This window comes from Acanthaster planci, linkage group LG04, assembly GCF_054643075.1.
Source record: "Acanthaster planci isolate LZ-2023a linkage group LG04, COTS_SCS, whole genome shotgun sequence".
In the NCBI taxonomy this organism is placed as follows: domain Eukaryota; kingdom Metazoa; phylum Echinodermata; class Asteroidea; order Valvatida; family Acanthasteridae; genus Acanthaster; species Acanthaster planci.
Window position 1 is genome coordinate 6,530,318 of NC_141780.1, and position 14,163 is coordinate 6,544,480.

The 14,163-nt window shown below is 39.8% G+C and overlaps 1 protein-coding gene across 1 annotated transcript; it reads left to right on the forward strand.

Moving 5' to 3' along the window:
- The first annotated feature begins 1,490 nt into the window (after positions 1–1,490).
- On the forward strand, positions 1,491–13,928 carry LOC110973748 (uncharacterized). The gene is made up of 2 exons (XM_022224807.2): positions 1,491–1,597; positions 7,366–13,928. Exon 2 carries the CDS (start codon positions 7,377–7,379, stop codon positions 9,768–9,770), a length of 2,394 nt encoding a protein of 797 aa, XP_022080499.2. The 5' UTR covers positions 1,491–1,597; positions 7,366–7,376; the 3' UTR covers positions 9,771–13,928.
- Positions 13,929–14,163: the final 235 nt, after the last annotated feature.

Consider the following 14,163-nt stretch of genomic DNA (forward strand, 5'->3'; position numbering starts at 1 on the left):
TGCAATGAATTAAAAATGAGTTGAATGAAATCTGCGTGGCTCCTTTTGTCTATTTCCAATCATTCGTTCTATGAGCTGAAAACGGCTATTTAGTAACTGCTACAAGTGGAAAGGTTGAACAGTTGCCGAGCAATTGTCACTGACGTAAAATTTATTTGAATGTTCCATCGAGATGTATGATATAATGGTAGCATTTTATTCCAGTTATACTCTTGAAAAGACCCTATTTAAAGAACATCAAACAGAAACACACTAAACAAAATTTCATTATTCTAAAACCTCGTGGTTCTTCAAAATATGTATCGGTGCTTTTTCTTCATAAGATTACTTTCACAATTCTGAGCGTTACACTTTCCTTCCCTGTTTTCTTTTCAAATTAATTAAAGTCAGTCTTTAAACAGGTTCTTCTAAGAAATCTCACTTCCTGTTTTTGTAACCTGTACGAAGGGAAGTGTTCTTTCGTGGGAAGCAGATGTTTTGAGGCTACTCGATCTGCAGTAGACGTAGATCGGTTGATCGGTTGATCCTTGTATCCTATTGGAAACATCACCTTCTGAATCAGGTGTCTACATTACCCTATTTGAAGTATGGCGGACACAATAATAGGAGGGGGCTGTTTGAAGTGGGTAAATTTTGAGCAAACACGAAAGATTTTTACCCAAACCAATTAGCGCCCTCCTGTTATGTCCGTCATACTTCAAGCAAATAGGACCACAGCCGCGCTGCATGTATGGTCGTAGCGTTCTTGGCGGACTGATAGGCGCCCAGACCAACGGACCTTTCACCGGACCATCATGAAACTCGCCCGGGTCGAAGGGCATGAAACTAGTCGTTGGGAACACGGGAGCAAGCTCCATATTACTTAAATATCGCCTCAAAATAAAATGTAGACTAGGCCTATCGAAAGAATCACTAAATGTGCCTTCTATTATCAAATCCATAGCTTTCATATGCCTGGTGTCTGGCCTCGACATTTCTGCGTTTTTCTCATCGAGGGAAAACAAATTCGTTTCGAGAACAAATAAAAAATAACGAATGTGGATTTGAGTAGTCACATTTCATTTTATTAACATAAAATCATCTGAACTTTTCAAGTGCATTAATCCTTCAAGCGTATAGCTTTACTGCTCCACCCATTCACTTGAACTGTTTAAATACATTTATGCGCAACAGCAATTTTGTCTGCAATAAAAGATATTAGACATGCAAAGCAGTTTGTTCACAAAATCAACAGAGTGCCGCTTGCAATCGCAGGAATTTTGTTAACAAGGATGAACCATGTCTTTAAAACATAGTCAATACGATCAGTCAGTGTTAAGAAACATGCTATAGGAATCTGTGCAATCCACTTCTTAAGCACGGGCCAAAGTATACGTGTACATTCATGAACGCGTGACACGTGTTCAAAGAATGCGGGAATTTCCTGAAACGTTCACCATAACTGGTGCAGTAATGCAAGGGAAATTCCTCCCTGAAAGCATGCAGTAGACTCCGACCACATTGCCACTGCGTATCTACCAAACAAAGCAGCAAGACCGACGCGCTGTGGGCCACCGCATAAAGGGTTTTCTTCGTGAATGTCCTATCATCAATTAAGGTATCAATTATTGTTTGCTTAAATGAAACAAAATGATCTCACAGCATTTAAGACTGACTACCTGCAGTTTTAAATCATTGTCGTTTAATTTGAAAACGCGTATGGCGGTTGTAAGCAAAGATCAAAATCAGGGTTACACTGTCTTGTAAGATTTGTGCGCGAGGACCGTATTCAAGTATCAGCGAATGCCAATCGCAGTGTAAAGGACGATAATAGGCATGTATTTTCGCTTGGTCTCCCGACTGTTAGAAGTACGCGTTATTATAATGGTGGGGTATACTGCGGTGCATTGACAAAAGTTTGCAATCATATGCCATGTATTTTATTTGTGAAAGACAAGCAGGCGTTCCCGCAGTGTATTTTTTCATATAGAAAGAAGACGTACGCAGATGTAATTTCGAAAGTCTTTTACTAAGCCGCACAGCTGGACATTTGAATTTCTCCTCGCTCTCTTTCGGCAAGCAACGTCCTCTATTATTGAACCAACATATGAACAGAGTCTCCACTCTTGCTTTTCAGGTGTGAATAAAAGATTAAATCTTGCCCCTCTTTGGTGAGTGTTGGTTTGTGAACTGAAAATGCAAGTCAAGGACTTCTTTAGAACAGGAAATTACCAGCGAAAATGAAAATATTCTATAGGCACGTTAGTAGTGGGGGAACAGCTTGGCACAGTTTAATTGACCTTCAACCTAGAACTATGTCTTATAAATATTTCATCATGAATGAGGATAGGGTAAAAATTCTGGCTCAGTTTGACCGTTTGTATGGTTAGAATTAAATAAATAGGAATGAGGTGTAAGGGTAAACATTCTGGCACCTTGTACGTGAAAAAGATCGCGCAACATGATTAAATATGATCATAAAATTAGGCGATGAGTCATATTGTATGATGTCATGCTGCAATGGGGTAGATACTGACGGGGCACTCCAGAAGTGAGCGTCGATCAGAGATAATCACTAGACAATGGACTGGCAGTGGCGTCGGAAGAATATATATCACATTAATGATCGGACAGTGGACTGTATGTGGAATCGGAGGAATATCACATTAAGGATCAGACAATGGACTGTATGTGGAATCGGGGGAATATCACATTAAGGATCGGACAATGGACTGTATGTGGAATCGGGGAATAGCACATTAAGGATCGGATAATGGACTGTATGTGTAATCGGGGGAATATCACATTAAGGATCGGATAATGGACTGTATGTGGAATCGGAGGAATAGCACATTAAGGATCGGACAATGGACTGTATGTGGAATCGGGGGAATATCGCATAATAATAGGACAATGGACTGGGGCACGTACCAACGGTTTTATGTTCGACTCACTATTTTTAGGAGTCAATCTGACTGATACAGGAAGAAGGTCAGGCTCTCGCTGAATATGTATTGAGCAGTATATATCATGTTGGAAACTTTGACAGCTTGGAATGTAATTTCGAGGCATAAATTTTAGAGTCAGGTGTTGAGCAGTTGTTGCACTTGGGTAAAAAAGAAATGTAAGAATTCGGGTGTGTTCAAATAAACCATTTCCCAGCAAACACATAGATGTTTTTAGAATGCGATAGACATGTTAAGCCTAATGGTTTCATAACGTTCTACAAAAATGTTATGGTGACATGGTCTTATGACATTTTAATGATATTAAGGTATATTGTTGGCGAAACGTCTTTCCGGTGATTAATTAGCATGATGTTAAAACGTGAAAATTATGCGTTAATGGCAATATCATCATTATATTTTTAAATGACGTTATAGCGATATGGTCTTGCAAACCTTTTATGACATGATTTTTTAACAAAAAGTTTGGGGAATGAAGTCATATAATAATAATATGCATAATACTAAAATAAATCTAAAATAAGGTCATATGATGTGACGCCATGACATTTGCAATCCGCTGCAGTCTCATTCCAATCCTAATTTTCCACTTGTTTCTGCAACGAATGGAACCAATTTTGTTAGAAGTGTAATCCGTCATTCATTCCTGATATTGAAACACATGTTAGTTACACAAATGGGTGTAGCCACAGATCTCCATTTCAAAGACTGGATAGGACGCGTACGCTCACGCATGGTGAGGATTCGGAAAACGCGGACAGCTTGCGGTGAGAGTTTACGGGTTTCTATCTGCGCATGCGCATTTTATAATATAGAGGTAATAATATATAGTGTTGATCAGTCGCAAAAGATGGGACAAATAGAAAAGGGGTGTGTTTGAATTTCGATAGATATTATTGCAGACTCATTAATGAGCTTGTATTAGTCGTGATATCCGTTGGGCTGTTCTCTATTCGTAATATTCCTGAAAATTCAGAACTGTATGAATGAAAGTGCTTCCTGCGGATAAATATTTTATTTAAAAAAAGTTTCATAAACGTACTTGTAAACAAATGATAAACTTATAGAATCAGGACAGAAAACAGATGAATTTCATAGTGGAGTGTTGTTGTTTTCGTTATTTTTTTCCCCTTAAAAGCAACAAAAAGCAAAGTTGTATGACGTACATAACAATACATATTGATAGCACCCTGACGTGCACTACAAAAGACATGATTGTACTGGTGCAAAGGGTTTTTTCTATTTGTACACCTCAATTTATCACAAGCCGCAGGTCTTTATAATAAGACACCTTTGAATTCTATACATGGAGAAAAACTCTCGAAATATTTAAATTATTTCTTCGCCAAGTAATTTGTTACACAATAAAAATATGTTTGTTTCCAGCTTTGGCTGTATACTGAAACAGTGACACAATCCTGAGAGAGTTAAAACAGAGCAGTATTTTACTTAAAACGCGATATGCAGTTTGAATGAGTATGGACATTAATCGGCATAATAGACCAAACAAGCTAACAATCTCACACGTGGGCAAAATTTAGGACATTATGCCTCAGCAAAAGCAGTTTGATTTTAGTTAGTCCCTCATACTTGGAAGATTAAATCAAACTCAAACAACTTTACTCAAAGTTTGTTTCAAATGAGCGACAATACTGATTGTAAAAAACTTAAATATTAACAGATTAACCGATTCAATTTTATTTGAACTGCTCCTGACACGACCTCACGACCAAAATGAATTGTTTCCAATGAAGAGATCCCACTAATAATGACGACGCAGGTTCCAAAATTTGACAGGGAACCGATCATCATAGCCTTATGCATTTTGTTTTGACAACCAGTTGTATTGTCAAAACCCAATACCAAGTATAATACATGTATTAAAAGTCACTTTCACATCGGGCACTGCGGGTTAGGCCTATTGCAATCGGTATGAATTTTATTTTTAAAAGGCAAGTCCAGCTGTGCGCTTATCAACAGCCCGGAATGAAGGCATCCAACGGCTGTGCAAGTCCGAACAATTTTCCCTTCGAAAGAGAGAGAAACCTGGAGCAACAAACTCTTCAGCCAGACTAAGGTGTCGCGCGCTTGCCGGTCAGGCGTAACAATCGTAATTCAAACCCTCACCGATGAGACGCGTGCGTGCACAAGATGGAAGGCGCCGTGTCTTATCCGGTCTTTATAATGTAGATCAATGGGTGTAGCACAACATAGCTAAATGATGTCTTCTTTAATGCTTCCTATAATTAACTCTCCATGATGAGAAGTGTCTTTGGATCTTATTCATATACTATTATGTCTCTGTCCTCCTTAGTCACGGTAAGCACGAACAGAAAATTATTGTGTTGGATAAGTTATACTATTTTGAACAAATTTGTATCTTTGTAAGTTTTAATCATCAAATTCTGTTTCATTGACCTACTCTTAAAATATATCACTATTGAGCAAAACTGAAAATTTTGGTGACATGTGACAGAATTGCAACAACGTTAACGCTTGATAACCACGCCCACTTAGGATCAATACATGTATGTAAATTGAGGTCAAAGCAACACAGTAGTGATATATTTCCAAGATAGTACATTGTAATAGCGTCACAATAATGACATGCAGAACACTGTCATACAACACTGACCAACGGTCACAACATTCATCTTATGCATAATATTCTGAAACATTATTCCATGCAATTACACATTAATAACATTATCATTGCGTGCAACGGAAAATGGGTATTTTAAGAACGTTGTAGACTTGTTGAATAACATTTGTGCTGTATATATTACAGACACAGTAAAACTATATACATCACACGTGTATGGAAATATTTGTGTGATGTCTGACGCTATTTTCTCTACTTATCAGCGAAACGTAATAAACTGAAACGTGAAAACGACGCTTTTCAATGTCATATATCAAAAAATCCTTGGTGATCAAAAAGTTTGAGATGTCATTGCTTGATACTTAACTATTAAGCAACAATTCGTGAACATTATTAACACTTCGGTAAACCCAAACGTCGATGGAAAAACATGGATCAGAAAGTTTGACATATTTGATATTTATTTAACGTCACTTAAATTTAAAATGAGTATGATTCCAAAACATCATCAAAACATGTCAGAAACAAAACGACAATGTTAAAACGGTATTTTGAGATGAATATGCTTCGTTTATCTCATTTTTCAAATATGTCTCAAACATTCACTTGTTATGTACATTATGTCAACATCATTTTCACTTGGAACTATTGATATGATGTTCTTACTGTGACGTTTAACAAATCAAATCTACTGAAATATATTTATTGAATAAGCGAGTTTTAAACATTAATAGGTGATGTTGATTTGGATTACTTAAACATAAGCTAATGTTCCATTGATTCAAACATGAACAAAATGTCTTTAAAATGTTACTAATGCCGGTACATCACAGCCAATTTCTTGATATTTACTCAGCATATTGGCTACGGCATTGCAACTATTGAATTGGCGTCATTCAAGCATTTCAATACCAGTATAACAGTGCTTAAAATTATGTTGAAAAAATATCACGTCAACTTTAACACCTTTTTAAATAACCAGTTTCAAAGACGTTTTGGTGATGGTTTCGTCTGTCCAAAGATTCATAAATTGTTTTGAGAAAAACTTATCGTCATAATAACAGCTTTAAAACGCACGTGGAGGTAACATTATCAAAACATAGGGGTACAGATTAGCTATTTCTAAATAATGACATGAACATCAGCAAAATGTGTTTTCGCTATATAACCGGTTTCAAATAACAGTAACAATTAGATAACATTAATTTAACATGGCAGATAAACATCAAATTGGGGGTATTTGCATAATGTTACAACAACGTTATTTTATTTTCTATATTAATTCTATGCAGTACTAAAAATGTCATTCGAAATGTTTTAGTCACAACATTGGTGCGACGTTCAAAACATGTTGTCACAGCGTTATGTGTTTGCTGGGTTTGTGCTAATGTTCTAAAATTAACCGAATTACGAATGGTACTGTATGGAAAAGATATATGCCTCTAGAACCCGCGTGCAAGAATTTCTTTTCTTTGCTGGTGTTTTTCAGCCAGTTTCAAGTGGTATTTACCGGCTGTTTATGAAATGTATATTGTGTGCTTCTCAATATTAATGAGTAAAACAGCTGACCAGTCAGTGAGTAAACCTTTGTACACAAGTTCTTACTCTGAGTTAAACGGTGATCCCCAAAATGTTTTGTGACTGCCCATGTTGGCATCACATCATCACAGTAGCACAACATGTGCCACCTCATACCCAACATCACCCCAATCCACATCACCCTATCCACCCACACTACCCCATCCATAGCAAAGCCATAGGCTCCGCCCCGCAAAGCAGCCCACGACTTATTATGCATAATTGTCATTGTTCTGTCAGGTAGGAACAAGATGGCGTCATCCGTTCAGTTAGACGCAGCCATACCTTGTCCTGTGTGCAATGCAAAAGAAGTAACAGTTACTCATTCCCAGCCCTTGGAAGTTCAAAACTTGAATATTACTCTACCAAGCACGGGGGAGACGATCTCCTTTCAGACAGCCACTGAGACGTTTATTCGAGAGCATTACCCGGATCTAAATACAACTACTTACCGTGTGCCCTCCGCTTTCTTCTACGACCACAAAGGGGATCTGGATCTGGAGACCAACGAAGACATCCTGAACGTCACTGACCACTCAAGGTCAAGGGGCTCAGCCAAGCGGTCGCCGAAAGAGGTGGTCAAAGATCGCTTCCAGAAGGACGCTGTCGAGAAAGTGGTCCGGCGATTTCACACCTGGGGAGCCGGTCGAGGAGAAGGCATGTTGATCCTCAGCGAGTACAAGATCCAGGACTATCTGCGACTAGCAACGAGAGCTGCTCAGGCTGGAAGAAAGAACAGGGAGAGATTGGTCGGCGACCACGACGTTATGGTGATCCACTTCCAGAGTGGAGTCGTGGTGTTTGTTCAGGTAAAAAGCGTGCAGGAGACAAGTGCATGGAAGACCATTCGCGGAAAGCTCAAGAACGCCTGGGAGCAAACCATAAAAGACGAAGCTGCCTTCCGAGAATTAAACGCTGACATAGGTGACATCATCTCAAAGGTGCCCGTGCTACGGTTAGTTGCTCTTCCTGAGCTATCCAGCACTCACTTGACAAGTATGGCTGTTTGTGACCTGCACAGAGCAAGAGTCCTGACCAAAGAAATATTGGGATCAGCTTCTGCTTTCGATACATGGCTCAGTGAACATCTGAGTTTCGCAAAACAGCAGATAGGCGAGCCAGGATTCTCTCTGGAGGAGTACACGCAACTATGTGGTAGATACGTCGGGTTAGCCTCAGTGGTTAGAATACGTACTCTCACTGACGCCGTGAAGAAGGCAAGTGCTAAGACGGGGAAGATTCTTCTGACTCCAGATCAGAGAGAGATAATCACGACAGGAAATAGGCGGCAGATAATTATGGGAGAGTATGGTACTGGGAAATCACTGGTCTTGGCTAAGATGGCAGAGAGAATCGTGGGAGAAGACAAAGGAGGCTGTACAGGTGGAGAACCAGAGCAGATGGTCTTCATCGTGTCATGTACAGGTGTTTCTCACACCCGCACGATGGGTAGGCTACGCCAATCTCCTTGTCACCTAGTAGCTCATCTGAGAAGCCTGATCTCTGACCAGTCGTCGTCTTTGAAGGTCATGTCAGTAGCTGATCTCTTCCTCTATTGCTTCCCCGAGTGCGATCCCTATCTCCAGCGACTCGATCCCGCCGAGATGGCACAGTTAACTCGAAAGGTCATGTCATTACATCCAACAGTGCCAATTCACATTCTGTGGGACGAGGTTCCGTTTGTCCCGAAGTGGGACTGGACCCCACTAAAAGATCTTGGTGAGGAGCACCCGGAGACCTTTATCTGGCTCACCATAGCAACGGGCACTTACATCTCAATGGACTCCGGAAACCCGACCTTTCGTGTCTCCGAGAGATTGCCTGGCAACTTTACCGTGTCGCTGCTCACCCGATGCATGCGGATGACGCGGAACGGGTTTAATTTCTACCGGGCTCTGCAGGATTACCTTGGGGATAAAGGCTGCAGCTCAACCACCAGTGGAAATGCAGTGCCTGGCTGTATTCCTCTGTGGTATCCCATGGAAGACTGTGTCTGCAAAACTACAGACCCTCTTAAATGTACATGCATCGAGGCGCGACTCACCCGCACGCTAAAGCGCGTGTGGGGCCATCTGAAGGACATAAACCCGTCCCAGGTCTCGATCGTCGTTCGCGACAGCAAGGATCAAATCGACAAATTTCTGTTCACGAATGTCAAGAAAGCCTGCGAATGCCTTAACATTCCCTCGGAACAGTGCTCCCCGTCAAACCACTCTACTCCAGAGTTAAAAAAAGAAGATTCACCAACCCCGAAGTGTCAGATCGTGGACATTTTCAGCTACAAAGGTTGCGAGAGCCCTGTGGTAATATTCGTTACGTCATACGGCTGGCCACTGGTCTGGGACCACCACGGTGGGCGGCACGGTTGGGACGACATCTCCCCACAGATCTCACGCGCGCTGGGCCAGATTATTCTCATCTCCTGGCCGAACAAAGAGATGGACCACTTCAGTAGAGATGCTGTGCTCAACATGATCTCATCCTACTCAGACTTCCCGCTACCGGTGGGCGACGAGGAAGCAGAATTCTTGAAAACAATGATTGGGAAATTTGAGGAGGTGCTGACCCTCTATTCCAGGGACGATCACACAAACTATCTGGACATCCTTGCGGAGAAAGGGGTTCTAATGAAATGTTGGTCGTAGTGCCGCTTGTTACAATAAAGCCATCAGGTTTTAGCTGGATTTTTGTATCTCACGAAATAAGAGAGCAAAATATAATTGTTTGCTTTGCTCATGTATTAACAGTTGAAAAGAGCAGCAGAGGAGACGTAAAGTCATAGACCTGCCTTTGGTTGAAGAAATAATAATGACTAGTGAAGGGAATCCGAGTCCATTCAGCTTGTTCAGAACAATGAAATAAAGTGACTGATAAAACCGTCCGATAGGCACATAAGGCGTTATTTCCAGGGCATATACGAATAATTCTGGGCTTACGAAAAAGTTAAGGATTTACGAAAATACTACAAATGTGCACAGTTTTTGAAGCTTCGGCTTCGCTCTTTGATTCGCCCGCGCTTCACATCAGCATGAAAATCAGTGCAAAGCTCCAGCGCTCACCAGAGCGATGGAATTGGTGCTGGTGCCTACGGTAGTGCTAATCTGATCCAGGATCAAAGATAGTGAACAGGTCAACAACAGCGGTAAATCTAGTAGACAGAGGAAGATAAATGGGCAGGGTGAGTGTAAAGGCCGGTTCTTCGGCTCGATAGCGAATAGGAACGGGAAATTGTGACGTCAGAGCAAGACTTTCTCGTGCTTCGGATTCAGAAAGTTAAACACAATTTCAGCATGAGCTCGTTTTTACTGCAAATGCTTTGTGACGTCAACTTCGGTTCGCTATGACGTACGAAGTTCAACTGGCCTCTTCTAAAGGCGTGACGAACGAGGAAGTCTGTGTCGTGATTGTAGAGAATACCATCTGGCGTCCCCAGAAAATCAAGAATGCAGTAAGAATAATTGGTGTTCCTTTTACTATTTTCCCCAACATTTTACCAGTTACGTGATATTCACCAGCAGCTGAAGGGGCGGGACTATTGCCCAGCTCTCCCCAATCTGATTCTGAGCGATATCGGTTTTGATACCAAAACCTGTTTGCCACAATAAAGGTGTCATTACATCCAACACCATCCTATGAGTATAATTATCTCAGAGTTGCCAAAAAGAACAGACTATTATTTTCGTTTACTCACGAGAAACCCGGCTCAGTCACCTGACTCCTATTATCTGACGGTAGGAGGGGATGAGGTCATTTCCACTTTATCAGTTGCAACTGAATTCACTTATTTGTTCGGTATGAATTGATGATTGATTTGTATATGCTTTCATCTATTCCCTGCCTAGGGTACCGTTCATGACCACTTTCTTCTAATGTTAAACTTTCTATGTTTTGCGTCTGTTTTTGATTATGTTAAATCAAGTTTATTTCGTCCATAAAAAGCCCAGCGGCGTGATTTGGAATGACAATTATTCATGTGCGGGTAGGCTTTGATACAGACAGAAATTAAAAGACGTTATTACATTACAAAATGGGTCGGCTCTCGTCTGTGAAGAATAACAGGTCGTATTTTATTGGTTATTACACGAGTGCGAGTAGAACAAGGAATAATGTATTGCGTCTGTGTCACGTATACAACGTTCGTTTGTGTCAACCATAGAGCTTATAGTAAAGCTGGAGGTGTCCGGCCTGTTCTTGTACGCTACGCCAAGTTTGCGCAAGAACAGGGCGACATGATGTTCCAAGACCATACATGCGTGAAGGCGTCTACGAGGTTCACAGTTTGTTAGTGCGTAATGTATCAATTTTACGTTCCCCCTGGCGCGTCACCTCTAGCTCTACTTAGGATCTCTATGGTGTCAACCAAAGATAGTATAGAGCCGCATGAAGGGGGTTTAATCACTCAAATCTCATGGTTTCGTTATTGATGTAGCTTATAAAAGGAAATTATCATAGCATGAATCAAAAGCCTTCTCGTATGTTTCGAAAAGCACAGTTGAGCATGCTTAAAACTAAAAGAGCCGTTTATACTGTCTCCGTGCTGGCTTACTAACGAATTAGTAGCAAGGATGCGCGTCAGATGGCAAGGGGAGCGCCAGGAAAAATGGAAATTTAAAAAAGTGAAAGAAGTTTTTGAAAAGAAATAAAAAGGGGGGAATGAACTAATTTGCTAAAAAAAAATAAAAGGCTCAAAATGGACGTTCTCCTATTTATAAGAATTTCTCAGTTCAATGTTGAGTATTCTTTCTTTTTTTTTCTTCTGGTACAGAAGAAGAGATTATTGACATTGTAAATAGCTTGCATAAACAAATTTAGTCCTGGTTTAAATTAAATTAGTACATGTTGTTCTTTACTGTAACAAGCTGTAACGGCTATCACTAGGCCTGTATATATCATTCATCTGTAACTTCTCTATGTCAAGTGGTGTAGTAACGGCTTGAAGATTGCTAGAGCAATCCAGCAGTGGTCAATAAATATCGCCCAATCTCGATGTTATGTATAATCTATAATCGCATCTTAGAATGCTTAGAAAAGCAAAATAACATCTGATCATCAGTATGGTTTTGGGGCAGCTCATTCAACTATGCATGCGGGATATTTAACTGATCGCTAAGATAGCTACTTGCCTAGATTACAGCTTCCTGTGTCAAGGCAAGTAGATCTTTCAAAGGCCTTCGGTACGGTTGATCACGGTATTCTTCTGTGTACACTTCAGTACTCTGGAATTAGGGGGTTGCCTAGGATTGATTTAGAAATGTCTGTCTAATCTTTCTACTCGACAGCAATTCGTGGTAATCATGGTACCAAATCATCACAATTATGTGGTGTTCATAAAGACTCTATCCAGGGTCCCTCCATTTTAAAAAAAATCTATTTACATCAATGATTGAACTTCGAATATCAATCCTTCATTTTTTCTGCTGATGACGGTACCATATTTATAGTCACGGTGATGTAAACCTACTTTGTAACACAGTTAATCATGAGATAAGAAAGATATCTACTTTAATTAAAGCGAATAAGTAAGCACTCAATACAACAAAGACTAATCTTATGTCGTTTAGCAGTAAAAAGCATCACCTACCCACTCGAATTTATGTTGAAGATACAAAGAGTACAAAACCTGCTACAACAAAATTGTTAGGATAACAGGTATAGATGACCGCTTAACTTGGAATAAACACATTCAGCCATATTCCTCAAGTTATTTCAAGAAAAATATAGGTATTGTTTCAAAGTTAAATTTGATCTTTCTTTACAATATCGTATTAACTTTGTATGAGGTAACAGTAGTATTAGTAATCTTAATCGAATCCTCAAATCAAAGAAAAAGTTCTGCTTATTATTGATAATTCTAATTGTTATGAACCTAGCATTTTTCTCTTTCATGTGTCTAATATGTTAAAGAAATTTATTCTGTCTAACTGTGCTCCCTTATGCACCAACTGAAACAATAACAAATTGACCAATTCAATTCGGTCACTTTTTACAGAAAATGAAGGAATCCACAATTATTTTACACGGCAACATCATGAATTCCATTTGTCTCATGCACGGACTGCATTCTCTAAAACTACTGGGGCCTAAGCAGTGCAGCTCAATTGATAATGCATTGAGAAAAAATGCCAGTCCCTCTATGTTTACGCGTAAATATAACTATAAATTATTAAATAACTAATTCAGATATATTATCATAGGGTTACAGTCACATGTTACTGTACGTATATCATTCGATCTACATGCACCTTACTTTTTCTAGTTAATTTGTAATGATGTTTTTCAGTAGTTGTATATTGTTATTGTTATGAGTGTCTGTGTGGCCTTCCCTCGACGAGCAATGCCTCTTGGGCGTCTCCACCCATCAACTTCATGTGTATACCATCTTTAACTCTTCATATTATGTGGAAAATGAAGTGAAGTGAAGCGAATTGAAGTGAAGTGAAGTGAGTGCTGCCCCCACAAAAACGTGGTTTGTCTGCACTACTGAAAAATATCCTGACAACACCCGTACCAGTAATTAGGTTCCCTTCACGTTTAGTTCTGATTGTTTGAATATCCATCCTAAACTCTAGTAGAAGCTCGTTGATTGGTTAACTAAGGGAAGCTACGAAGGCGCCAAAGTTCTCGAGACTTCTTTCAATCTTGATGTATTTCGCATACAGTGCTATACAAAGATGAAAACAAACGAATTTTCATTTCATTGCAAATTTATCACAAAATGACATTCACCCAATAGTTTTAAATTAGCACCATTAAAAAAATGGTGAATAAAAATATCATTAAATGAAAACAAATCCTGTTGTCTTTTCTGTGTTCATGAAATACCTCTATCAACATTCGAAGTGAGCATGTTTCCATAAAAATTCCTGTCGTTACACGAGGCTCACCACTCGCCCCACAAGATGCATCATGCACGCTTGCAGAGCTTATAATAATGTGCTAATTTAATATATAATAATAGACCTTGCAATAATGTGCCTTTCATTCCACTCTGAGCCACTCAATATTTGCATTTACAAGTGGCATAAAGGAGAACTTGCC

Coding starts and splice junctions, on each gene's coding strand:
- LOC110973748 (XM_022224807.2), top strand. CDS start 7,377: ATGGCGTCATCCGTTCAGTTAGACGCAGCCATACCTTGTCCTGTGTGC.